General features: G+C 43.8%; 1 protein-coding gene across 2 annotated transcripts; it reads right to left on the bottom strand.

Annotated features, from left to right (window-relative positions):
• CMTR1 (cap methyltransferase 1) lies at positions 1 to 27405 on the bottom strand. Of its 2 annotated transcripts, XM_027735012.2 has the most exons (24): positions 27102 to 27405; positions 25410 to 25554; positions 21796 to 21938; positions 19337 to 19495; positions 18837 to 18929; positions 18036 to 18107; positions 16132 to 16226; positions 15955 to 16027; positions 15578 to 15776; positions 14704 to 14822; positions 14373 to 14469; positions 13007 to 13139; positions 11628 to 11807; positions 11181 to 11237; positions 10148 to 10205; positions 9448 to 9516; positions 9141 to 9272; positions 8519 to 8641; positions 7720 to 7811; positions 7035 to 7103; positions 5595 to 5642; positions 4904 to 5016; positions 4251 to 4359; positions 1 to 2494 (listed from the first exon to the last, which is right to left on the bottom strand). In XM_027735012.2, the coding sequence occupies exons 2-24, from the start codon at positions 25537 to 25539 to the stop codon at positions 2362 to 2364; spliced, it is 2496 nt and encodes an 831-aa protein (XP_027590813.1). In that variant the 5' UTR covers positions 25540 to 25554; positions 27102 to 27405; the 3' UTR covers positions 1 to 2361. The 2 variants fall into 2 exon arrangements, with proteins under 2 accessions (XP_027590813.1, XP_039245377.1); XM_039389443.1 differs by lacking the exon at positions 27102 to 27405 and having other exon boundaries at positions 25410 to 27088.
• Between the last annotated feature and the right edge of the window lie 589 nt (positions 27406 to 27994).

Here is a 27994-nt window from a genome sequence, read left to right as displayed (position 1 = left end):
TGTGAACTAAAGGGGCTGTATTGGTAATAGAGACAATGAAAGCAGAGAAATCAACACAAAATGATACAAAGCCTAATAATACATTGTGCAATTAACATACATAACATTCCCTTCAGCAAGACCTTACTCACCCACCCCTTCCCAACATAATCCCTCAGCAGGGAAGCAAGTAGCATGGTGGCTCAAGCTTGCCTTCTTGAAGGGAGATTTGGAATCAAGGTTCAGTGCATCAAAAATAAAATTAAAAGCAAATTTAAATGAGGAGCTGGAGACAACTGAGTAAACAAAGTATCTGTTCATAAAAGCTAGCCTGCAGGCTGACCAGGCATTCTTGTACCCTCAGAGGCCTATACCCACCCTAGTGTCCCTCTTGGTCACCCCTCTGTCTGCCAGCCCACAGAAGTCAAAGCCCTGAGTGGAGGGTACAAGTCAGGGAAGGAGCCTGGCAGAGGGAGCAGCATGCTCTGCTGGCACTGGAACAGCCTCAAGGCAGTCTGCACAAGTGCCAGAACTCAATTACTGGTTGGTTTAAAAAGCCAACTGTACACAGGCCCGGACACCACACAGTTGGAAGTGCTTCACTGCCCAGTGGGAGAGATTCCTCCTTGTTCCTTGTGGAAGTGCTTGTGCCAAGACAAAAGGTACCAGTGAAACACTTTTGTTCTTCTGGAGGAAGGGCCACCACTTGCTTGATATGTGTTTTAGTGATGTTTGAGAGCAGAGGGGGGGTCTCCAGGTCAGCAAGAGGAAGCATTAACAGCCTGCAGTCCTTCAACTGCTTTGATAGACCTGTAGCTAAGTGAAAATTTCTGTTTTGCTACACAAGCTTGTTCAAATCATATGTATGCTTGTGGAGAAAAAAAACTATCTAATAACTGCTATAGATTCTAGAACTATAGCTTTCCTTAAGGCACACTTCAGACCTAAATCAGTTTTCTCCCTACTGCCAATCTGTATTTAAAAACAAGAACAAACAAAACAAAATAAAAAGAAACAAAACAAAACACCAAACAAAAAGGGCAATTTTGCTGCTTGGTCAAAAGCATTCAATTATGTGTTATCTTCTGATTTACGTGGAAGACCTGGCAAAGTGCCATGGAAGCCAGAAGTGAAGGTAAAACATGCAACAGAAGCCAACTTTGAGCCTGGCGCAGAAGTGCATGGAGAAGTCTGGACACAAATACCATGCTGAGAGTTTCACAGCTCTATGCCTTCACCCCAGATGCAGTTCCACAGCCAAATGAGATACAAAGGGTTTCGAAGCCACTTTGACATTTAAAAAGGAAAGTCTGGTTACCTTGCCAGGGGGTACAGTCAGGGGACAGGATTTCTTCCAATTAACCAACATGGTCAAAGTCAAGATCCCTTTTCACTGAAGCCCTGGGTCTTTTTAATTAAGTCAGGCATCCCCATAATTTCTTCCAAAGACTCCAGCATCCCAGCCTTCCAGTGTCTTCCCTCCCACATCAGCTTTTCTCCCTGAAGATTTGGGTAATGGTGTTGAGTACCCAGAACCAAAGCACCTTGGTCTCAGAAGTACCATGAGGCACGTACGCCAACCATGGTACATGTTCACAAATTAACCCTAGGCTGCTGATTTGGGATCAGTCACTAACCTAGAGAGGGGAAATCCTTGTCACAGCAGGTTCTAGAGGTCGGAGAAAGCCCTGGCACTGAGCACTTCAGATCTGTGCCAGGAGCTCTACTCATCATCTGCACTGGCATTTGTCCAACAGGATACCATCATGTAAGAATTGCCAGGTCAACTGAGTGCCTTGATAAACAGAAGTGTTGGAGACAACAAGGATACATAACTTGAGTCCCACAGCTAGCATTCCCCAAGGAGTTAACACCCTCCAGTGGGTAGCGTAGGCCTTTGACAAGGCCAAGGAGACATAGCTGCCAGGAACAATGCAGGGCTGCTTCAACGTGCAGTTGCCAAGCTCTGCCATCAAAACATCTCTGCTCCTTCCCATACTGCCAGAGAAGCACAAGCTTGGAAAGTTCTGGCACACACAGAGCTCCACAAACCTTGCTGAATGTTTGAGCAGGAGCAAAGAAAGCTGCCAGCCTCTTGGCCTCATGCATGCAGTAGGGCAGGACAAAAGGGCATTAGGCCTTGGCTCCAGGAGTCACCGTGGGTACTCCAGCAGCAGGTGCTACCTGGGCTGTACTCTATATACACTGCCAAGGTAGGGCCTCATCCTGTGCCTTCTGCATACCACACCCTTGTTCGATCACCTCCAGGAAATCAGCTCTGGAGAAGACCAGGATAGAAGTTGTGGAGCCTCCCCAGTCTCATCAGTCCCTGAAGAATCCAAGCTGGGCTCAGACTCCCCCTGCACCCTCAAGGGAGCAGGGTTAGGGGTAGTGCGCTTGGATGAAAGACAGGACAGTCTCTTTTGACAGCTTCTCTGGATCTTGTCTTTTCTGAGAGTCATGCACTTTGACACCTTCCCCCCACTCCCAGAAGAGGCGGCTGTAATGGCAGATGCTGTGGGCAGAGAGGAGAGAAAGATTAGTTTGGCAGGGGAGGGAAAGGAAAACACTTTCGTCCTATCCAGAAACAGCTGCCCTTACAATGGGACCCACAGATAAATACTCTTAACAAGTGCCTTAGAAAAGACTGGTGCATTCATTCACCTTACAAGCTCTACAGCTCCCAAAGTACAGCAACTGCCAAGCCTGAAAGATTTCCACAAAAACAAACTTCTTAATTTTAGCTTCACTTGAATTCAGTTCAGTATTTGCTGGAAGGAGTCAGGACATTAGGGAAAAAACCTATCTCCCCCAATGTTTTTCAGAGAATGAAACTGTCATTGCAGGCAATGGAAAGGCCTTAATGAAGAATTTAGAAAGCCTGCCAGGAGCAGCAAGCTAATCACTCACCACAAACCTACTATAATCAGTAATAGCTGTCCTATGGAGCTTTGCAAACAAACAGCACTTCCCACTTTAGCGAAAGCAGCTAGGATCATCCCCTCTTCCCCCTCGTGTGAAATAACAGAGTTCAGCTTGGCTGCTGACAGTTCTAGTCCTACAGCCATCTCCCACTCCACCCATCAAGCACAGCACTCCCTCACTGCATCAACATAGTCCCAGCCATAATGAAATCAGAGCTGCTAATTACTGCCAACACAGCAGCCTTTAGATTTGTACAATTACTGACGCTTAATATTCATAGCTTATTTAGTGCTTCTGTTCTAACAAAGCAGTACTAGCACAGCGACAAGAGCACATGTCAATGGCTAATTATAGACATTAGTACTCACTAACCACAACACAAACACAACACATCCCTTCTAGAGTCCCACACAAGCACTCCCTCCACCTCTTCAGCCATTCCTGTAGGTTCCTGCTGGTCTATTTCCAGTACAAAGGCAGAACTAAACCCATCCTGACACATAGAGGGAAAAGGCATCATGTGCCTCTGCTTTTTAAGCCTGTTTTCCATTCACCCCACTAAGGAAAGCTTCAGGATTCTTGAGACCACTGCTGTAAGGTAGGTAAGGAGATTCATAGGGAGTAAATCAGGAGTCCTATTTCACACCAAACTCTTGCTCAGAGGCACAGTCTTGGGTAACTGTGGTAGAGAGCATCTCTTGAGACTACCTGAGGGCAGGGTGTACAGAACATCTCCACTCATGTGGAGTGTCTGAGGTGTCACAGACAGATTTGCTGTATTTAAGTAATGGCCTTAGCCTAGTAGTCAGATGGGGTTCAAGAGCCAGTGTTAATGTCCCATGGCAAGCTACTCCATCCTTTCCCAAGGAGTTACTGCTTTTCTCTCCCTCTCTCTCTCTCGCCCCACCTTAAGAAAGCTCCCAGTTTCCCACAGCTTATTCCAGAGCCTGGGCTAAATGAACTGGGATTTGCTTTTAAATTATCAACTTCCAACCAAGCACGTTAAAATACAGAGATACAGCAAACTACAGTTGCTGGGCTCAATTTCTACTTCCCTGTGTGCAGGAGGCTCAGTAACCTGTACTCTGCTGCAGACAGGAAAACAAAGTTGTGAGACGTTTGTTATTTGTAGCCATTAATCACAAAATCCAGGATTCCAGATCGGCAGTTTCCTGAAAGTCTGAGAAGATGTCAGCTCCTGCAGCACACCCTGCTGGTGACCAAGCTGCACTTGCACTGCAAGAACACAGCACTCCTGAATTCCCTTCCAAATACCCAGGCACACACACACACACACACAGACACTCAGCTTTCCTTCCACAGCCTCAGCTCTGGCTCATACTCACTGAAAGGGTGCAATGGCTTCAGAAGGGAGGCTGTATGTCGCTACATTGGTCATTTTGTTGAAAAAGAATTTCCTCTTGAAGTTTTTGCTATATGCCATTGTCCAGGGATCTAGTAAAAGTCACAGGGATCAGACAGAAAATGAAAGGGAGGAACAAAGCACAGTATAAATACACATACAGTACCAGCAAGAAGGAAGAATCTATAAGAATAATTGTGATCTTTCTGCTACTCCTTTTTCCTTTCCTCCCCCCAGGGTGTCCTGCTTCCCAAGCTGTTCTCTATTCACTGAGAAAAATCTCTTCTCCCTGCATTTAAAAGTTGACGTTCCAAATTGGATATTTCCATGTACCATGACTCTAGAAAACATCTTGATGAAAACTTCTCTCACTAAAAAAAATAATCAGTCATGTAAATAAATGGAATTACCCACACAATAGCTAATCAACCCACAACAGAAAAACCTATCATATAAATATACTCTAACCCTTATCCAAATCCAATCTACCCTCATTACATGCAAACAGTAATCTCTAGCCATTGGAATAGTCCCATTAATTTTCTACCAAGTTACAACAAGAACAAGCCTGGTGAATACTTTTTAGTTGGAGAAGGAAAGAAAAGCTGAGTAAGAGTGAGGACTGTCTCTTCCTACCATTCATAGTCCGTACGATGTAGAGTCCTGTGGGCACAAAGTGCCGGTCATCTCGGCCAGTGTAGGACAGCCGGGGCATTCCCCCTGAACTCTTGATGACTTTCATCTCTAACCTAAATGTTGAGAGAAGGCAGTGACAGAGGTTGCCTGTTTCTTCCTTTACCACTCTCTTGCACAAAATGCACCACTTGCACACCCTCTCTAGAGAGTCACAGTGTGAACTGACAGCACTGCACAGGACAGGTAAAAAACATCACACCCTGGAGAATTCAGTCTCTTGCCTTCCCACACAGGGCTAGAGAAATCAGCCAGACCTGCCTAGGTCAGGTTGCAAATTGAGTGTTGGGATGAAGAATTTGTGATGAACTACCATAATTAATCCAAATACGGTTCCCAATTCAGGTATGAACTCTTGATCTTTCAAGTCAGTGAGAATCCACTGATACTGCTGCACACAAACTCCAGCACTGTTGCTACTCCAGCTGTTTTAAAGTGCCCTGGTCACATCTACAGCATTAGAATGCAGCAGAATGATGCTCTGAGGCAGCAGCATCTCAGGAACAGCAGCTACCAGCTGAATGAGCTCTAACAGCTCTTGGTCCAGGACTCCTCTAGCGCAGATGAGCACGTCCCTTCAATTCCTGTGCACCACTGGCTGATAACCTTAGTTTCATTTGCACCAGTTGCTTACCTCACAAAAATCTTCTCCATTTCCTCCAATCTGTACACTTCCTTCACCCTGAGAGGAAAAGACAAAAGCATGATTTAAAAAAAAAAAAAATAACATTTTTTTTCCCTGTTCCAGCTACAGGGAGCAGACAAATAGTTGATTTTGTATAGCATGAGGTAGTCAGGCACGACTGAGGTTCACCCTTCTCCTCAATCTTACGCTTCAGTGGCTAATTTTTCCTGGCTTGAGAAAACCTGACACCTGCATGCTCATGGTTGGGTTGCTATAAGCAGCAAATGAGCATCCTTGCTGCTAAGGAAGCTGTGTGTTTGTACTTCAGGTTGAGTATAAGGAAGAGTTAGAACAGTGAAAGTCAGGTGCTTTTATTTTCCCATCAGATAAATTCACCAAGATCAGTCTCAGGCAGCTTCTGGCCTCACAGTATTAAACAACCTGATCTTCACTGTTATTATCCTCAAGGATGCCACGGACTCCTTAATTACCATGAGGTAAAAACAGTTTTGGTTTGTCTTTTTTTTTTTTTTAAATCAGTAAAGATGATTTTGAGTCATCATTCCATCATTACAAACTGGTTTTGTCATTCTGAGATACAGAAAAACAATCATTAAGTTTCAAAAGCACTGCCTCTAATCTGACACCCCAACCACCCGTTTCCCATATACTGCTACAAGCATCAGGCTTTGAAGAGCACAGCTGGAACACCTTTAACACCTTTCACAAGAACAGCAAAGGACCCCTCTACAATCCATTTCCACAGCTCTCCTTCTCACTTCACTTTCAGCCCTCCCCAACACTTTAAGCTCCTCCAAATACTACAAATGTCTGTCTTGAGTCTGAGACCCCACTCATTATCTTTCATTAAGCTACCAAAAAGAACATTCTCTTTCCCTGCCTCCAGATTCTTTCCTAATATTGCTGCACTTCTAGCTTCTGAAAGAGAAGCTGTTTTGTCTATAATACCTATCTGATGCCCAGCACAGCAATGCTCTTATGCTCTACCACAGCAGAATCAATGAAATGGAAGGTCAGGAGACAATCAAAGCTGAAGCCCATTGTCAGGAACTTTCTTGGGGTTGTAACTAAAGCCTTGTCCTGCTAAATGCTGGTCAGTACTTCATCTACTAGCAGAGTCAGCATAGAATTCTTTGCAACAACTAAGCTAACTGGGTGCTAGACCTACTATTGCACATATCTGAAATCAGCACCAGCCAATCCACCTACAAGGAAAATATGACTGTTCGACATTTGAAATGAGGGCACAACTTCTCCTCTAACAATATTTACCTTAGATATTTAAAGAGCTTTTAGCCTCTTTCCAAAGAATATAAACAGAACTATGAATGTCAGTTTGAAATTTAACTCCCCTTCAGCTCCTTATCTTCATCCTCCAACACACTGACACCAAAGCATGCCAGGCTGAGGTAAGGAGTCGTCACTCACCGGATGGGGTTCATATCTGGTCGACTTGGTTTAGAAACAGCTTTAACAAACTTCTCTGCCAGCCGAATCCTGAATGAAAATGGAAGGAGAACCCAGCAATTTAATGAGATCTTTGGCACAGTGGATAGGTAACAGTTTCAGCAGAATAACTGAGTAGACACATGCAGATTGCCTCCACTGCCAGCCAAATGGGTCTGAGCAAGACTTTTTTCACCCCACACTCCCAGTTCAGTGCCCAGTGATACTGGCTATTATCCATTAGGAATGAGTCACCATAGTTTACTCCACAGGCCCACACACTGTTGAATGCATTGATACATCAACAGGATAGTAGGACTAGCAGAGACATCATGTCCCCAAGGAAACAGAGAGGCTTGTTCCTTCTCCCTCAGCCAGTTATCAGCTATGCTCATTCATATTCCCAGAATGCTCAGTTTACCCCAGCTGTGGCTGGCTCAACCCAGACTAAGGAAGGAGCTAGACCTGCCCTCATACACAGAGAAGATACAGCTGGAAAAGGCTATAAGCACTTCAGAGCAGCTTCATTCACAGTTCATCTTTATAGCACTGTTTCAGCTGAATGCACTTGTTTCCCTGTGCTCAGCATTTTGCTTTTTGAGTGAACACTGTTTCCCAGTCACTCCTACTCAAGTACAAAAAAAAAGCTTCTCCAGATCCCACATACCTCTGGTTGAAATGCTGTGTTCGAACATCATTGCCATTCAGCACCAAGACATCAAGGATGTGGATGGCACTGATTTTTCGCTGGGCTTTCCCCTAAGGAGGGCAATACAGAGATTTACTACTCAGACTGGTGATATTTCAGCTTTGATATATAGCTCAGTTTTTGATAGGAAATCACTCTTTTCTATCAACAAAGCACCCTTCCCAGATATTAGAAGCACACAAATTCCCTGCTGCCCATTATACAGTAACATGCCATCCTCCAAGAACTGGTATATCTCAAATACCCAGTTCAGTCTAAGGGGAGGGAGAGAGGGCGGTACCACAGCTGCCATCACCGGCTCTCTGTGCTTATCAGGTACCCACAAAGCGCAGTGCACTATAGCATCCTCATCTGAGGTACCAGAGGACAGGCAAAGTCCCAGGCAGCTGAGAGTTTTCGCCTTACACTGTGAACATACCACAAGAATCTTTTCCTCACAGCCTGCAATCACTACTGAGCAGTTCTGTACCCAGAGCCACAGACACACGAAGTCATGTTGTCAATGCCATATGCTGCTCTACATGGAACAGCAATGTCAGGTCCAAAGTGTTTGCAAAACAATGTTAAAAGTTCGTATCTCTAGCACTGGACAGAAAGAAGAAGCTTCATCCAATATAGTTACTCTAAAGATCATATACCAAAAAAAACTTTGGACCCGGCACAGATGGAACAATTACTCCGCAGCATCTTACAGAGAATAGGCAAAACTCCTCTTTGTATTTGCAGCCACTTGGTAAGCAAGAGAATAGGTTCCTACCTCTCCTTTCAGCTCATGAACAATCTCCACAGACAGAAGAGTATCTCGTGGCAGCTCAGTTTTCAAATCCAGCTTTGTCCAGCGATCTGACTGGCGACCACCCCAGGTGTAGATCTGTGATTTCTGTGTGTAGAAGGCAGAGTCAAACTCAGCCAAAGCTTCGTGAGGGCAGGGGTGGAGGAGAGACCTCTGGCTAACTGCAGAGCAGCCCTCAGAGAATCTTTTTGTCCTAAGCTGTCACAGGCAGTTTCTTTCTCAGAAGTTTTAAGGAAGAACTTTAATCTCTACAGCAAAGGAACAAAAACACTGATTCTAATCTGCCAGTGACTTTTCATACCTGCATAAAGAACCAGAAATAGAACACCTTTAAAAGAACAGCGAAGATAATTAGAGACACTAGCAGGAGTGCAGGTCTCTGTGTAGGCTGAGATTACAAAAACAGAGTTAATAAGTGTGAAAAGTAGTGACGTCAGGAGAAAGAAATATAACTGGCAGTCTCAGATGCTGCTGATGGGGATTCTTTTAAGCATCTGAGCACAGGAAAGGTTGGGCTGAAACTGCAAGGCAGAATAATACCATTTAAATGAACCAGCAAAACTTCCAGACTGTCCTTAGCACTTACCCCTAAGCCCAAGAGGAACTTCTGCTCGCTTCCAGATACCATACACCGGTAATCTAACACTTGGCGAATTTTCTCCAGTGTGCTGGAATTCAGAGGAGTGGGTTTGTAACTGAAGGTATCAATGTCTGTGCCCTAAAGAACGAAGTATGGAAAAGGTAAATTAGATATATTACATCAACAGGTAGGTAAACACAACTTCTACATGAAATGATAATCCAGAACCACCTTCTTCATCTCTTAATTCCAATGGGAAAGAAGTTAGATTAGTATGAAAGGACTCGAAACTAGCTTACGGGCAAGGTCTCACCTGGATCAGCTCAAAGAACTTGGATTTGGGATCTGAAGATGAAGGAGCAACACGAGCCTTATCAGGAATCTGAAAGCAAATCCAAACAACTGATGGTAAGCATTATTCTTTGGCACATTCATAGGAACATTTCTTGTTTCAATACATGACAGAACATCCAGCCCCCAAAACTCCTGCTCTTGAGATTCCAGTTGAAGAGACATCATATGGCATCTAAAAGGTCTCATGTTTGCAAATTTAATGTAGGCATACCACATCTCCCAGAAACCAACAGGCAACTTCAGAAAGATATAGCCTAAACCTTTGATTTCATGCATGTTTTGATGAAATACACTTTCACTGAAGACATACAATTAGCCTGTGAAACTGGCTCCAGCACAGTCAACAGCTCGGGAAACAGAAACTGCAGACTCATAAAACAAGACCTTTTGGAGAGCACTGCTGCTTGAGATCCAGGTGCTGGATTCGCTCCACGTACAATGAAATATTCTGAACTGCAGCAAAGGAGCCTGCCTGGTTAAGCCATACACAATAAATCAGGGACATCCTGTTTCATACAACAGCTTGGAATGGCCTCCGACTTTCCTACAAGACAATATATTAAACCTCTGGCTAAAAGTCCTGTCTGTACTGCAGCTCCACTCCTGTTTCACCACAGCAAGGACACTTGCACAAGTGCCCTGCTTGACAGCTCACTTACCCCCCATAGCTGGAGACACTCCTTCCGTATTTCAGCCTGCCGTGGCTCAATCAGTGTCCTAAAGAAAGACAGCAGACTGTTGAGACGGTGAAACCTCCTTGATCTTGCAGCCTTACATATCCCAGCCCTATAGCACTTGGATCTTTCAGCCTCTGGCTTGGGAATGACAAACATGCGCCGCTCCACAACAGATTATCCAAAAGAGGAATGACGCCTTCCTTCCCCACCCTCCACCCACTTCCAGTCCCTGTGCTTAGCTTTATTTCATGGCCTGCACTGCTGATTAGCAGCTACCACTCAGTTCCATGAAAGTACCACTGGGTATAAATATTTTCAAGAAGTTATGTATTAGTATGAACTTATGTGAATTTCTAAGAGCTGGGTATACAGCCTACTTAAGAATAGCAGTGAAAACCTGCTAAAGGCCACACAAAAAACAGCGTCAATGTTAGGATTAACTCTTGGATAACTCCTAATTACCAAACTCACTCAACTTTCTACCATATATTATCTCTCAATAACACCGGAACAGAAAAGTCATGGCAGGAAAACACTGCAATGGCTTTAGTTTTATGCAAGAAATTAACTTCATAAACTTTAAGTAATTCTAGGTATGTAAGTTAAATGCTTTCAATTGCCCCTGGAAAATGAACAGCTATGAACCACACCCAACTTAGATGGCTACTGCTGAATTGAACATATCAGCTGGGAGTTACTTTTCTGCTTTTACACTCCTGCTAAGAAGCAAGCTCACTTATGGTAACTGGAAATCATGCAATGCATAGAAGAAGCCTTCTCAACAAGGGTGATAACAGACCATCAATTTTCAGGACTCCTCCAGCCACCCACACGTTTCTGCAAATAACTCAGGCAGAGACACAAACTGAGCTACCTAAAAGCACTATTCACTTTCCTGGCTCCAAAGACCAAGACAAGTACCAGCTCAAATCAAGAGCATATTAAAGAAGGGCCAAGCAATTAATTTATAGTGGGTTAATTCCATCCTCGCAAAAAGCCAGAGGAATATACTCACGTGTCTTGAACAAAAGCACGAATTTTGGCTAGTGCCTTTATCTGAACTTTGCAGTGGCTAAAAGAGAAGAAAAGTTTCAGTCAGAGAGCAAGTTATCACCACCAAGATTGTTCTACTGTTCAAAACAAGAAAGAGTGCTGAGATCCCTCAGAGCAGTGAGGGATCTTTACCAACGTGATTCAAACTGACAGGAAGATCACTGGAACGAATTAGGCACTACCCTCCTTTCTTTTCTACAGAGTACTCAGAGGCCAAACAGTCACTAACATTAATAAAGCATTTCTGCCTGCACAGAGTCCCTCTGCTCTGCTCAGCCCCTCAGGGAGCAAAAGCAGAGCAGTGAGGCAGCATCAACAAGTATCTCCATGAGCACAAGAAGTTACAGCTGAAAGCCATGCCGGTTAAACTGCCTAGAGCCAGCAGCTCTCATCACCCACAGGCACTCACTTTTCATTGGACTGGACGATGTAATTGTAGAAATCCTGGTTGTCTTTGATCACATTCAGTGGGACAATAAGATTCACATCCACGTCAGAGTTGCGCAGCTGGTTGAGCCTGATGTTCACTGTGAAGAGGTAGTCCCGCACGTCATCAATCCCTGACTTCAATCCTTTGCAAATCACATACCTGCAGAGCAAGGCAGCGACATCATGTGGGTTCAGTTCTTCCACAGAGTCAACTTTTCTGCCACACTCCCGTTATAAGGACAGTTTCCCAAATTCCAGGAATTCCTTCCTCCTGGATATCCCCAGGAAGGTGCAATCTCACCTATCACAAAATCATGATGTTTTCTATGCACTGGAAAGACTGGGAAATGCAACCTTATGCACAACACCCACAGATCTCCCTAAAGTAGTAAATCAATTCTGCTAAACTTGACAGGTACAAAGAAAAATACATGTATCATAGAATGGTTTGCGTTGGAAGGGACCTTAAAGATCACCTAGTTCCAATCCCACTGCCATGGGCAGGGACACCTTTCACTAGATCAGGCTGCTTAAAGGCCCATCCAACCTGGCCTTGAACGCCTCCAGGGATGGGGAATCAACAACTCTGGGCAACCTGTTCAATGCCTCACCACCGTCATAGCAAAGAGCTTCCTTCTAGCATCTAACTTAAACCTACTCTCTTTTACTTCGAATCCATTACGCTTTGTCATATCACTACATGTCCTTGTAAAACATCCCTCTCCACCTTTCTTCTAGGCTCCCTTGAGGTACTGAGAGGCCCCAGTTAGGTCCCTAAGTTGTCTCTTTTCCAGGCTGAACAATCCCAATTCTCTCAGCCTTTCCTTGTAGGAGAGGTGGTACTCCATCCCTCTAATCATCTTGGTGGCCCTCCTCTGGACTCGCTCCAGCATCCAAGGTTAATGTCCCTCCTGTGCTGAGGACCCCAGAGTTGGATGTACTGCTCCAGGTGGGGTCTCACAAGAGCAGAGTAGAGGGGCAGAATCACCTCCCTGGACCTGTTGGCCATACTGCTTTTGATGCAGCCCAGGATACCACTGGCTTTCTGGGCTGTGAGCACATGCTGTCAGCTCACATCCAGCCTCTCATAAACACTCTGGCTTCACTGAAACCGTAGTTGTTTCACACAAAACAGAATTTATTATATATCCACTACCACAGTTTTCTTTCCATAAGGGCAATTTCACAAATATCATTTTTACCTTGTCATAATTTGCTGAACATCTAAAATGCTTCCTTCTCCAAGGCAGTTGCCAATTGAGGCACATCACAAAGCTTCCACTAGGCTTACCCGAATCCATTTATCACCGTATTTAGAGGATAGTTTCTTTAGTGGTCCCTCATGCTCAAGAATCTTACCTCTCCGAGTTAGCAGGGCGGCTTGTCACAGGTTTAAAGATGCACACTTTCTCAAAGCAACAATACAGCAGATAAACAAGTCCCACACTGAATGGAGTAAACAGGTCAAAGGTTTTGCAGACAAAATGTCCTCCTGGAAAACAAAGAGGAAGTACATCAAAACTAGCAGATTATAAGAAAACAAGAAGATACCAGGCACCTCAAAAACTTTCTCTTCTGCAGAACTACTAATAGTGTTTCTGTAGAACTAAACAGCATCTAGAACACATTTATGAAGTGCACCAGCAAGGCTTAATGAAACATCTTCCCCATGTCTCTGAAGCAAAGAGAGAAAAGCATTCCCTTGACCAGAATCAAATCGATATGTAGGCTGCCTCACAAGCAAACCTTCTATCTACCCCCATACTTCCCTTCCAGGCACAAGTTGTGCCCTGTGGCATGGCAGCATGCTATGCCAGGGCCCTTAATGAAAGAGGGGCTCTGGTATGTGCAACAAGGAACCTCAGGCTGGAGGAAAAGACTAAGATGTTACCTAAACAGAATAACTTGCCATCTAGAGACAAAAAGAGTCTATGTTGCCCCTCACCTTCAAACAAGATTCCCAATTTCCCCAAGCAAAACGCAGGCAGTTTTACAAAACTATTATCTACCCAGGTAGGAAAGACTGAAAGGCTGCCCCTTTTACCATATCACATTTGAGACTACTGCTAAGCAGATCGTTGCCTCAGGTACTTCTACACACAGGGCACAAAATAAAAATGATCATTATGTTACCATTTGTCTCCTGCATCAGTGCCAAAGGCTAACTAAACTCACTGGAAGAGAGGAGCCATCCAAATCAGATACAGCTGTAATGTCTATCATTTAGCAACAATGAGGTACAGCTAAGACAAGGTGAGACATTATCTTGTTCTGATCACACAGATGGCAAATTTAAAGGAGAAGAGCCACAAGTTAGAGAAAAGGATGAACTGGATAAAGACTCTGTTCTAATCAGCTGGAATATTCAGGAAGCACCTAGTCCAGCTAGTGCCATAAAACTCAGATATACTGTCCAGTTATCACACTAGTGACCTGAGCCCAAGACAGCTACATAACCTAACAAATTAAGAGGTTTAAATTAATGCATTTTACCTCATGCTTTTAATTAAAAGCAAAATAAACACAGAAAATCTTATTTTTTCTGACCAGTTCTCTTAGCTTTGTGACAACCATCTCAGGATGTACGTATACACATTCAATTCTGTGCAACTTAGCCTCACTGTAGAGCAGACTTCAAGGCACATTAATAAAAATTGTACAGCAACCTTCCCCAGTGCCACCCACACCTTAGAGAAGGAGGAAAAGATTAATGGATAAAACATACCTGTGCGGACAATGGACAGTGCTGTAAGGAACTGGCAAAGCATGAGCTGTTTGCTTAGGATTTCTTGCAGATTCTCCTGACCCTCCACCGAGAAACCCTGCAAAGCACATAGCATGCAATTAGTGTCTCCACAAATCTGCTGGTCAAGCAAAGGATTCTGCAGAGATAAATCATGGGATCATGAGGTAAAAGAACTGCTACCAGGAATTTTAATGGCAAACCTTGAAGTATTTCACATCGTAGATACAGATACATGTCAAATACCCTACTATATGCAGACTGAGGTATCAGTTTTGGTCCTTAGTGCAGGAAGAAAAAGAAATTGACCAACCCCATCAGCCATTAAGAAATGCACTCCCTTGTGATCAGTGTTGTCCAAAACAAAATTCTGGAAAGCAGTAATGTTCTCTGATCGAGTGATGTCTCCATCTCCATCAATCCCTCCCTCTCCTAAGGGGAAAAAGGAGATGATCACTAACATGTTTGCAAGCACAAACTGAAGATCAGTATGCGCAGATGATCTACTGTACTCAGGCAACATTTAGTCAGAAATCACAAAACCCTGATAGGCCAATAAGCATTAACACATTCCCTTGTTTTCAACCAAAGATGCTTTTTAAGTTACGAAAATTATTCAGATTGTGTGGTCAGGCCAAAATGAAGCCATATAATAACCATGTTCAAATGATGAGTAGTACATTAGCCTCAAGGCAACATAATATTCTCATCCAAGTAGGAAAGACACATAGCTGAACCTACTAAATATGTAAGATTCAACGTCACTACACTGCTCACCTATTAAAAACATGTTATTACAGATATAAAATTATTTACCTTGTGCATTTGCAACCTTCTAATAAAAAGTCCAATCGTTCCAAACAAACACAATACTCATTTCCAAACCCAATATAATCTGGACTTTAAAAAAGCAACCACAAAAAAACCCCTGTGAACAAGTTTATAAAGCAAGTAGGGAAAGGGAAATAAGTGCAAAAATATGACTTGCTATGCAAGTTCACCAATTTCAACCCCTTTCCCTGATGGTCGCCCCCTTCTACTTTGCAAACTTGTTCCCTAGACTTCTCCTAGATCCCCATGCTGGTATCAATACCAGCCCTGCTACTAATGCAGAGTATAAGGAAAAACATCAGATTTTTGCAGTATAAGCAAAAATATCAGATAACACTCATGCACACGCTACATACCATAATAAGGTTCAAAGAGCTCACTGGAAGCAGAATAAAAATCCTCCAGTTTAAAATCATTAGGTCCTTTCAAGGTCATGCCAAATCCTTTTGCATGCCACTTCCGCCTCCATAAGACATATTCAGAGAAGCCTCCAGGACCAGCACACACATCAGCAAAGTAGAGCAGCTCTGCATCATACTCCTTTATCAAAGGCACCTGCAAGAGGAAATTGAGGAAATTCTACCAACTCATAACAGATACACCATAAACTGCACTACTCAGAGAAGTCTTTCAAGCACCTGTTTTGCCAGCTAGTATCCTACAGATTCTCCTTTGTTCCCACCTTCTAAATTCTCTGAGAAAGCACTGCTGTTTGAAAGCCAGAGGCACTCACCCCATTGTAGTCCTTAGGGTTTGTAAACATGTAGTCAAAGACATGGTCCATATTTGCCATCTTCATTGCAGCCCTGCGAACATATAAATAGGGCCCTTGTAAGTTTCATCCTTGGCTCCCACAGCTGAAAGTGGACATAAATGGCAAAGGGACTACACTACCAACTGTTCTACAAACCTGTTCAGAAAGAAAGCTCCACGGATCATCTCATAGGGGTTAGACCTTGTTCGAGCTCGACGCATTTCTTCTCCATCCAGCTCATCAAATACGCTCTGCACGAACAGAAACAAAGTTCAGCTTGATGCCTTAAGCCTCTAATGTTTTTTTTTATTTTTCTAATATTGGTAAGCCTTATAAGTTTTATAAGTAGATTTTAAAAGCAGCAACCCTTCATCCCTTGTCCCTTTCCCTCTAGCACCCTTAGTTTACACATTCCTTAACCCTCTTACCCCATTCTATGCTCCCTATATCACTCCTACCCCCGAATACAGCAGAAATGTTTAGTCTTTTGTCAAGGCAAGGCCTAGATTGTTTGGAGAATGCTTGTATCTTGGCCTAAACCACAGAACATGGTCAAAAACTGGGTGACTATGTACCCTTTGTGCTCTGATGAAGATGAAGATGGGATGAATAGGGGGTCCCAAAGTACACCCCAGACCCATTTTCAGGGGGTGGACCCGGGGCGGTCCAGAGTAAAGGCCACAGGGTGGACACATCTGGGATTGGATGGATGGTATTATAAAATGTAACATCTCAGGCACGGCTGGCATGCGTCTTGTAAGATCTTTGCCTTGGCATAATAAACCCTTTCTTATCTCACCCCTAATTAACTGCTCCGGGAGATTTTTTCAGCACCTAACTCCCACGGCAACAGCTGGACTTGGTACAGGCTGGAGGGATAGGTAGGCATGAGTATTTCCTATCCTCATATCCTCTCCTTAGACAGCAAACTCCATGCAGGCTTTGGTTCACCAATACAAAACATTTTTCCATCACATAATAATATTTGCTCTTCTTCTAAGCCACCTCAGCTCTTATGCAAATTTAGCAACACTGAAGAATTCTGTATTGACAGCTCCAGAGCCTGATAATGTGGTTAGCCACCTCAAAAGCAGTCCCAACCTAAAGTATTCTTTCACACATATACACACACTCACACTCTACCACAATTCACAAGGGCATGATAAAATCTAGGATGGAAGATGGAACACACAAGAAAGGGAGCTTATTTCCTCAGCTTATTCAAGCCTTCGGCCTTTCAGTTGGACTACTTTCAATCATTCCTGTGCTGGTTTTGGATGGGATAATTTCCTTCACAGTAGCTAGTATGGAGATATATTTTAGATTTGTGATGGAAACAATGTTGATAATAGAGGTGGTTTTGCTATTGTTGAGCAGTACTCAAACAGCATCAAGGCCTTTTCTGCTTCTCCTACTGCCCTATCAACGAGTGGGCTGGGGGTGCACTTTTGTGGGGTTTGGAGGGGACACAGCCAGGACAGGTGACCCCAACTGTCCAAATAGATATTCTATACCATATGGCATCATGCTCAGTATATAAGGCAGGGGGAAGAAGGAGAAAGGAGGGACATTCAGAGTTATGACTTCTGTCTTCCCAAGTAACCATTATATCTAATGGGGCCCTGCTCTCCTGGAGATGACTGAACACCTGCCTGCCCATGGGAAGTAGTAAATTAATTCCTTGTTTTGCTTTCCTTGCATTGAGTAGCTTTTGCTTTACTTGTTAAACTGTCTTTATCTCAACCCAAAAGTTCTTCTCACTTTTACCCTTCTGATTTTCTCCCTGATCCTGCTGGTGAGGGAGCGAGTGAGCAGCTGCATGAGGTTTAGCTGCCAACTGGAGTTAAACCAAGACAGTCTCTTAGAATGCTGAGGTTCAAAATAGATTGCTAAACACACAGTAAAAACCAGGATGCTAAGTCAAACCAGTGACACGAAGGTGAAAGAGGATGTTCTGAGCACTAGCCAATCACCTAAGTTAACTACTCAGTCCTCTTCAATTATTGTTTACCGCACTTACTTCCCCAAAACTTCAGTTCCTCTCTAAAAAGGGGACTTACCTTGCACTGCAGGACACTACGTAAAAGCTCTTCATTACAGAACTCTGTTTCATCTTCAATCACCATCTTCCTCTGGAACAGGACAAGAACACAGGCAGCAATTAGCAAACATGGTATCAGTCAGCTCAGAATGCAGCATGCATCAGCAATGCATGAAGGCTGCCAACCACATACTAGGCTGTATTAGCAAAAGTCTGGCAATCAGGCTGAGGAATTATTCTCCTCTCTCTCACATCTTAAGGCCACATGTGGAATACTGCATTCAGTTCAGCATTCCCTAGTACAACACAGACATACTGAGGCAAAACCAGGAAAAGGACCACCAAAGATGAAAAGGGTGCAGAAGCACCTGCTGTACAAGAAGGGATTGAGAGAACAGTTTGTTCAGAACAGAGAAAGGGAGATCCTACTGCTGTACTTAATGGCAGGAAACAGAAAAGACTAACATAGACTCCTAGAGAGGTACAGCAATAGGACAAGAAACAATGGGCAGGAGCCACATAAAAAATATCAGTTAGCCATACAGAAATTTTCTTTTGTTGACTGAGTTATCACACACTGAAACAGATGCTCAAACAGGTTGTGAAGTTTTCATCCTTGGAGATACTCAGAACTCAACTAAACAAGGCTTTCAGCAACCTGACTTAGTTGGCTCTGCTTTAAGCAGGAAGCTGCACTAGCAGTCTCATGCGATTGCTCCCAACCTAGGCTATTCTGGAACTATTTGACATGGCAATTGTTTCAGGCTGGGTAGCCTTGCTTTGTCTTAGGCTGGTAACTACGAAGATATAAAAAAATTACCTTCCCCACAGTCATCCACTCCTTCAGCTCCTGGGCATCTGGGATCTCCGTGGTACACTCGGGACACCAGTCCACCTTCTCGTAAGCACTAGGCTGCAACCACAAGTCATGGGAAGAGACAAAGATGTTTTCACAAGCAAAATATAAAAACAAATTGCCCCCCAAAAGTTTGCCTCCTAATCTTAGCATAAAGGATTATGCCATGATTTTAGGGCCGACCATAGTTTTCTCCTCCTAGACTAAAATGTGTCTTACTTGTTTATTTTTAAAATTAAAAAAAAAAACCAAAAACAAACACCTCCACCACAAAAAAACCCCCGAGTCTGAAAATCAAGACAAAGCAAGAGTCTAATACTCTTAAAGTACAGTTGAGAGACACTGGAAAAGAGTTGCCAAAAGTTGCCAAAAAAACCCCACACTTGCTTTACACATCCTTTATCCCAGTTCTTGCTGAACGCAGCAACATAAATGGGAAACAGAACAAAACAAAAAGTACATACCTCTGGCTCATCCTGCCAATCAATATTGAGCTCCCCATCAAATCCTTTGAGGGTCAGCCCAAAGCCTCTCCTTCCCTTCTGATTGGAGGCCTCAACAATATCCTTCCTGCCTTGGCCATATTTTCCCAGACCTTCTCCTTCCCGGAAGCCCATCTTGGCCTATAAAGAAACCAAAGGGAACAACACAGTGAAGCAAGTGGATTCGAGTTTATGTACTACGACTGAGGTCAGACAGGAAACGGCACATTACCCTGAAGTGACTTGAAGGCATTGAGCATTTTTAATCTCAGTTGTGGCTTTCAGGAATTAATAGTGAGTTCACTTCACTGAGGCAGGACACAAAAAAACTAGATCTGAAGAATGATGACAACAAATTACAAAAGGTTCAGTAATGCGGCAACAGCCTGCTCAGAGGGAGAAAGTAGTGAGGAGTCCAGAGCCATTCATCACAGTGTTCAGTAAGCATGGAAGGCTCGTAAAAAAAAAGATGCTGGTGCAGGAAAAAATTCATGTTGTGATGATATTCTTTTTTGTGAACATACACTCACACACATTTCAAGCATCAGCTAAAACTTCACTTAATGGTCAGAGGAGGAATGCAAGACACACTGCTCCCGAAACACATCCCCATCTCTCAGGTTAAAAGAACTATGTTCATTAACTGCTAGTGTTTCTGGTTTTTCTCTTAGTAAATTATAGCAAAAAGAGAATAAGAACAAAAAGCAGGGATGCATTCAATTTCACATCTTCCAGTCTGCATCTACAAGACAGTAAGTAAATAGAAGACTTCATGACTGTTACACTTTGAATGCTATCCATATACTCCTTCCTGTGAGAAGCAACAAAAACATTGTTTATTACCAATCTGTATGAGAAACAACACAAGAATATCTGCCATGGTGTTTTCCCATTGCCTTTGCTACCTGTCTCTGAATCAGGCCTTGAATTATGTACACCAAATGTCACAGTCACCAAATCTGTTATACCAGTTTTCTGAGGACAGAATTTTGAAAATCTAGCAGCTAAGGACCATTTTACTTTTACTTACCTAATGCTGCCAAATCATTCAACCACACTTGGTATCACTTGATATCAATCTTTATATTCAAATTTATGAGGCCTTACAAACAAAAGCCTCCCAGATTTAGTAGTAAAAGCTCCTGTATTGTGGCAACTGAAAGCACACTTCTCAATTGGCTCAGGAGAGAACTCTCCAAAGACAGTCTTGCTCTAGAATCAGCAAACTGCTGCCCAGTGCCAAAAATGCACATGGACAGAGTCCGAATGACCAGCAACACAATTTAACTACAGAGAGGCACAACCAGCAACTCTCAGCCTCTGAATCCCACTGAGTTTTGAATTCAGCAAGAAAGTTCTTTTTTCATGTAGAGCTATGATCCTGCTCATCAGCAGCATTCCACCTCCTTGAGAAGCAGTATCTCCCTGTTCCCACCCCTAGTAGCAGCTAGCTCTTCCCAGCTTCTAGCAGAACACTGAACTTGTAACTTGGCAAAGGCAGGTAAAAGCTGATCTACCACCACAGAAAGACTGAGTACAGCACCAGCACAGAACAAAGGGAGACCCACATTTAGGCCCCCAGTGAGTCCCAAACTTTCTGTCATGTTTGAAGTAACATACAACTATACATCTCATCTTCTCCGCTGCCCTTGGAAATCAACATTTTTCTTTCTCTGTTTGTTCATGATTATGAGATACTCGCGACACGATCGTGACTAAGTTTGCATCAGGAAATAAGCATGCATCAGGAGACTCCACTCCTTTACAGCCCACTATTGCCTCAAACTCAAGAACAAGTTGCCAGATTTAGGACTACCATGAGACAGAGATAGGCTACCATTTCTTAGAACTTTCTAAAAGCATTTTCTTCTTCCATGCTAACACTGTGTAATCAAGGGGTGGCTGATCACTGTCAAAGTTTAGTTGTCACAGTTATTACCTTTCACAGTTCCCTGCCTTTCTGAGAAATTTCCAGCCCTACATAAAGCAGAGTGGTATGACTTGAAAGAAAAAGAAATAACTTAATTATTAAGGTAATAATATAAGAGTATACCAGCCAGCCTTCAAGACCAAACAAATTAATGTCAACCACAGAATTTGCTAGGACCTTTCTTACAAGGCATTTTTTAGCTGAAGCATTGCAAAATAACACATGGTAGGACTTCTTTTTGAAGTTCAGCAAACTGCCTGACCCAACGATCCTTCCCTTCTCATTCACCTCCCTGCTCTAAGGACTTGAACATGAATCAACTTTCTTTTTTAACAGATCCTCTTAAACCAAGCTCTCTCAGCCTCCCCCACCTGCTGCTAGTAGATGGCTCAAAGATGCAGAGAACTGTGCTATGAAGAGGATCAGAATCAAAATATCTTATAACAAAGTGATCCTTTCACTTTGCACTCATCAGTTCCTTATAGTTCAGTCCAAAACTATGTTGACCTACCATGAGCTTTTGGGAGACACTGTTATACATCGAGTAGCGAGATGAAGTACCCTCCACAAGAGAGTCTTGTTTGAACTCATTGCTGAAGACTGGTCTTTTTTCATCGCTCTCGCTGTCAGATCCACTGCTGCTACTGGAAGACTCTGAAAAAAAATGAAAAAGTGAGAAAAGTGAGAATGAAAATAAAAATAAAATGGCAGACAGACACCTCAGTAACTACATTAAAATACAGTGTGACTCATTAAATCCTCTCAACACACACTTGGAGGACATTTCAGTATCTCAAATGTGCTATGGGAAGCACACAGGTGTAATATAAAATACCCTGTGGAACCAACACCTGGTTATCTGCCCCTTTGTCTCAAGGACCCACATAGCCTCTCTGAGTCAAAGGATTCCAGGCCCCACAAAGGGCTGGGCAAACCCCATCACAGCAGTAGAGCAGCCACAGCATAACCATGATAGTACTGTGATGTGCCTGACCTTTGCAATGATCCTGAGAAATTGAGAAGGTCCTCAGGGATTCTCTCCCAAGAATAATAACAGTTACACCTTGATGAAACATGCTGAATTTTCTTCTGTATCCTATCTAACTACAAGTGTAAATGCATCCCTAACTTAACTAAAAATCTGCATCCAGTACCCAGGCATCTACAAAATGGCCAACACCACAGAAAGAAGAGAAATTTAAACTTTGAGCCCCACTACCCACTTCAGTAGCAAGGATCCACAAGTTCACTACAGCAACTGAGACAGCTTTTTACCTCTAGAGTTTACCAATACATACAAACTCAAGGAAAAGAAAAGGTCAGAAGACATCAATCTTTTTTAAAATATTCTGACAAAGGTTTGAGGATGAACTTAATAAAATCACATTAAGGGGTTGGAAGGGACCTTAAAGAACATCTAGTCCCACCCCCATTGCCATGGGTGGGAACACAACCAAGTCAGTGGTTCAAACAAGGTAATAAGTACCACCATACACTCAAAATAAACTTTTGTCACCTGAAAGTCACCTGAAACTGATGTGTCAGAGCCTTCATGGGCACTAGACAATGAAGCTCTGTCTATGCCCATTTTCACCTTTGGATCTAGTCAGGAGGAACCTCGGTCTGCATGAACTGTACAGTCCTCGCTGAGCTCTATAGTTGTGAGATGCCCAAACCTATTTGCTTTGGGCTGGACGTAACTGGGATCTGGGCAGAAATCATGGTAGTGTCATCATTTCTCTCAGTCTGCTCTGCACCAGGTGGGTGACAAGGGAGGCCCTAAAACCCAGTGAGTCCTTCCATTTCTCTTGTGGTGATATCACTATGAGGATGAAGCAATGGCACAAGTTTCCTTCTGAAATTTGCCTAGCACCTCATCAGTCATACTACAGCTAATGCTGTGGGACTGACCATACAGACCACAGGAGCAGCAATCCACAGCAAGTACAGCCACACTCTGCACTGGATCCGTGCCTCTTGAGCCTCCCTTGTTAGCCAAGCACTAGAAATCATTCTGTGTTACTTTGTACAACTAGAAGTTGATCTACAAAAGTTGCCCAGAGATAAAGCAGAAAATTGTTAGAAGAGTTGATCTTTTTCTGTGTATCACTTAAAAGGGAATTATTTAGCTTCACAGATGTGTTAAAAAAAGAGACATTATAATCACCTAAAAAGGACTGAACTTCTCTTACGTTTGTCTAATTTAAGAGAAATCAGACTATTTCTCTCTCAACTCACAGATCTCTCTATTTTCCTGTTCTGGAAAACTGAGCATCAGTGAAGTAACAGGAAATAGCTGAAAAATTAGCAAAAAAAGGCCATTACAAAAAAAATGAAGTGAAAATGAATGACACCACTGTGAAATATATATAGTTAAAATATATATAGTTAATATATATATAGTTAAAATATATATAGTTAAAAAATCCTTTCAATGTGTCCTCAGAACTTGTTGCTGAACTATCAGTTTTTAAGAGTCAGGACTTGTGTCCCCACATAACTACTACACTAGAGTTTTACAGTATCAACCTTAGAGGCTTCCAGTTCAGAGAAGGAAGGCTACAATTCAACTTGCGCTTGCAACATTCTATACCCATCTTCATTTTCAAACATCTGTCACACATGCTACATTTCTCTTTCCTTCACAAAGTTCATAGCTAAGAACAGGCTCACAAAGGACTTTTGCTCTGGGGTCAGTTACAGCATTCTGCTTCTTCAACACACAGCTTCAATTAACTTTGCTACCTGCTTCTGAGCTGTGTCTTATTTTCCAGAGATCCATAATGTGCCTTAAACACAATAGCCACTACATAAGTCTTAAGGAAGTCTGTTCACAACTCTTCTTGTTTTTAATATTTGCTAGGCCGTGCTCAGCTGAGATCAGATCTCAAATCAGTTCTTTCCCCTGAACTCCCTTCTTTACCCGGAAACCACAATGGGTGTAATGGGCTGTTAAACAATTTATGCTACCTAAAACCTTGTTCTAGAACTGTATCAACTTGTTTCTTAAACACTAAGGGTCACAGCCTGTTTTGACCCATTTATGAACTCATTAATCAAAAGGGGGGAAAAAATGAAAACAACCTTTGGTTTGAGTTGTTTAGCTCAGCCCTGAGTGCACCAAGCATTCCCTACCCCAGCTCTCACAACCTGCACCTCTGACCTCCTCACTCACCTGGGGCCTTGCCAATCAGGTACACACACAATACCCTGCAACTGCAGCTACTCACAGACCGACCCACTTATCTCCCATACACATCCCTTTCCATTTTCACCAGAGGAAGGCTTCTTCATGTGTTCAGGCCCTTCCTCACTAACACTTCAATACCACAAGAAATCCCAAGACTCAGAAGCAGCAGGCATGACTGGGAGGCAACCTGAAGTACCATCTTGAGAGAGTTTAAAGCATCCTGCAACAGCGATACCAATTGTGTGGAGCACTCGCTTCATCTTTGGTATACCCCAAGCTCCAGGTGAGAAAGCACACTCCAACAAAAAGCACGCAATTAGTTAACTCTGAAACAGATTTTCTTTCTGAAATGAAACACCTGTGAGCCCTCACAATTTCCCTCTTTCCCCCGAAAAAATCACACTGAGCCAGCAAAAGAAATGGTGCTACAATGTAGGAGCCTAAATCAACCTGCCCCTTTGTGTTCATCTCAATTTCTCCCATCTGCAAAAATATGGTAAGATTAACAATTTCTTTCTATTTTTTAAACAAAATTAAGATTGCAATGGTTCTTTATGGTACAGTATTCATAACTCCTCACTACCGAGAGTCTCCAAACCAGAAATAGCTGCTGGGACTTAAAAGATCAATGCTGCTCATATATTACAAGAATCTTTATAGCTTTGGATGATGCACACGTCATCTACCTCAAACTCGATTTTCTACGTCTGAATTCATACAATTCCCAGATCAAAATGTTTACATGAGATTTTAAAAAAGCTTAAAAAAAAATCACACCAATTCAAGGCTGTGAAAAGAAATAATGTAGTTTTTTTCTAAAGAGAGAGCATCCTCTTGAAGTTCTGGCTATCAATTAGGATTTAAGAGAAGTAGGTTTAACTCCTAGTTATTACTTAGATTCCCTGCAGCAACATATACCAAATCTCCAGTCTTACCTTGAGTAGTATGATTACTAAATTGATTTTCATCATCTGAAGTAGAACTGAGGGTTAATCCCAAATCTTCCAGCCTCTTCTTCTGCTTATTTTGTGGGCTGCTAAACTCGGGTTCTGTCCTTCTCTTCATTTTTTTGCTGAAATGCTGAAAGAAGATAATCACACTTGGCAAACATTAAGCAAATTAACTTTCTGTAAGGTACAGCAGCATAGTGACATAGATCATTTTATGGACTGCTCGCTGTTATGCTTCTCAAATTTATTTAGATAACTTAAATACATGGCAGTTGATTATTACTACTACTGAATCAAAGACGCATTTTTTGGTGTGGCTGAGTAAAATGAAAGATCAATCTAATGGAGAATGTGCAAGGTGGAACCAGTTTCTCACAAGAGACTCTGAACAACTCTGACCTCACCTCTGGAAATGTTAATTAATAAAGGAGCTTTCCTACATGACTTTTGTAACAGAACATTATTAAACAGGTGTGCTCCAGTTGGGGGTGGGGGTGTGTTTTTCACCGGAAATCACTGGCGAGATAAGAAGCTTCTAAGTGTGGCTGATAAATTTCACATAAACCCAGAGAAAAGACGAACGCTTAAGACGGAGTTAATAGAAGCCAGCTGGGAAGGCCTGCAGAGTACAAGAACCAAGAAACAGGAAAGCAGGTGAAAATTAAAAGGCAAAAACACTTAGCACACTAGCTAAAACCTCCCTGTTATTGAACAAAAAAAAAAAAAACAACAAACAATTAAACCCCTATTGGTGTTTATTATTCTACATAGGAACACTGGGCTAGAAATGGTGCCCCAGGTCACCAATTCAAACCCTCTGTTATCTAACTTATTTCCGCAAGCACATACAGGGCAGTTTAAGGCCAAAAGCTTTATTCATCCCCACAGTCCTGAGTGCAAAACGATCCCATAACCTCACTGCACTATGGCTAGAAAATCTTTTCCACTCTACAAGAAATTCTGTTACAGACAACTCACCTTTATCTGCTCTTGCCTCAATTTAGGGTTTTGCTTTTTCCCCTGCCTCTAACAAACTGGCCATTTTCTATTTTTTCTGAGATAGTCTCTTATTAGGCTAACACGCTCTTAGTTTACCCCCGACAGCTCCCTCTAGAGAACCCCACTAAGGGTCGCTCACCGCATCTGCCTTCCTGACAGATTTCAAACCAAGAAAAATTAAGGGCAAAGTCAGGGATACCCCGTCCGTCCGTCGGGAGGCCCTCCGCTGCACCACCGATGTGCCCGCGGGGCGCTCCCAGCCGGCCTCGCACAGAACCACAGAATCAATTAGGTTGGAAAAGACCTCTGAGATCATCGAGTCCAACCTATGGCCGAACAGCACCGTGTGAACTAGACCACAGCAACAGGTGCCACATCCAGTCTTTCCTTAAACACCTCCAGGGAATGCGACTCCAGCACCTCCCTGGGCAGCCCATTCCAATGTCACATCATCCCCTCTGGTCAGGGACTCCTCCTGATGTCCAACCTAAACCTCCCCTGGCGCACCTTGAGGCCATGTCCTCTCCTCCTGTCGCCTGCTGGCTGGGAGAAGAGGCCGACCCCACCTGGCTACAACCTTCTCTCGGGTAGTCGTAGACAGCAATAAAGTCCCCCCGAGCCTCCTTTTCTCCAGACTGAACACCCCCAGCTCCCCCAGCCACTCCTCACATCGCTTACCCTCCAGACCCTTCACCAGTTCTGCTGCTCTTCTCCGGACCCTCACCGCACCGCCCGCACCGCAGCCCCCGGTGCCGGGGCCGAGCCGCGGAGCCGCCCGGGGGGAGGGAGCCCGCGGGAACCGCTGGCGGCCGCGCCCCACGCTGACTCGCACACGGCCGGGGCCCGCGGGCAGCGCTGCGCTGGAGCGGGCGGCAGTGGCGGCAGTGGCGGCAGCACCGGCGGGGGTGGGCTCCGGAGGGCTCCGGCTTGCAGAACGCGGCGGGGGGAGGACGGGAGGCCGCCGCTCCTGCGCCGCCGCCGCTTTCGTTTCCCCGCTCGGACGCGGCGCCGGCCCCGCCTCCGCCCCGCCCCTCGCGCGGGGCCTGCCCGGCCCGCCGGCGCGCGGCAGTGACGCACCGCCCGATCCCGCAGGCGGGCCGGGGGCAGTCCCGGGACGCGGTGTGAATGGAGCGGGATGCGATGTAAAGTGCCAGATATTCTTTTTTTTTTTTTTTAATATGTTGGATGGGTAAACGTGTGTCTATCGTGTGTCGTATCCAGAGCTGGGGTTGTTCATCCTGGAGGAGGTCCAGGGGTGACCTCGTCACTCTCTACAACTACCTGAAAGGAGGTTGTAGCCAGGTGGGGTCGGCCTCTTCTCCCCGGCACCTAGAGACAGGACAAGAGGACATGGCCTCGACCTGCGCCAGAGGAGGTTTAGGTTGGGCATCAGGAGGAATTTCTTCATAGAAAGGGTGATTGGACATTGAAACGGACTGCCCAGGGAGGTGGTGGAGTCACCGCCCCTGGAGGTGTTTAAGGAAAGGCTGTTCATGGCACTCAGTGCTATGGTCTGCTTGGCAGGGTGGTGTTAGGTCAAAGGTTGGACTCGATGATCTCAGAGGTCTTTT

The sequence above is a fragment of the Pipra filicauda genome, unplaced genomic scaffold (genome assembly GCF_003945595.2).
Source record: "Pipra filicauda isolate LSUMZ 115617 unplaced genomic scaffold, ASM394559v2 scaffold72_size3293161_pilon, whole genome shotgun sequence".
NCBI classification, from domain to species: domain Eukaryota; kingdom Metazoa; phylum Chordata; class Aves; order Passeriformes; family Pipridae; genus Pipra; species Pipra filicauda.
This window is presented reverse-complemented; position numbering and strand designations above follow the sequence as displayed.

Coding starts and splice junctions, on each gene's coding strand:
- CMTR1 (XM_027735012.2), bottom strand. CDS start 25,539: ATGAAGAGAAGGACAGAACCCGAGTTTAGCAGCCCACAAAATAAGCAG. Junction 18,930..19,336: donor ATTGGCAGGATGAGCCAGAG/GTATGTACTTTT, acceptor TTGTGGTTGCAG/CCTAGTGCTTACGAGAAGGT. Junction 10,206..11,180: donor CGTGCTTTTGTTCAAGACAC/GTGAGTATATTC, acceptor GTCTTTCTTTAG/GACACTGATTGAGCCACGGC.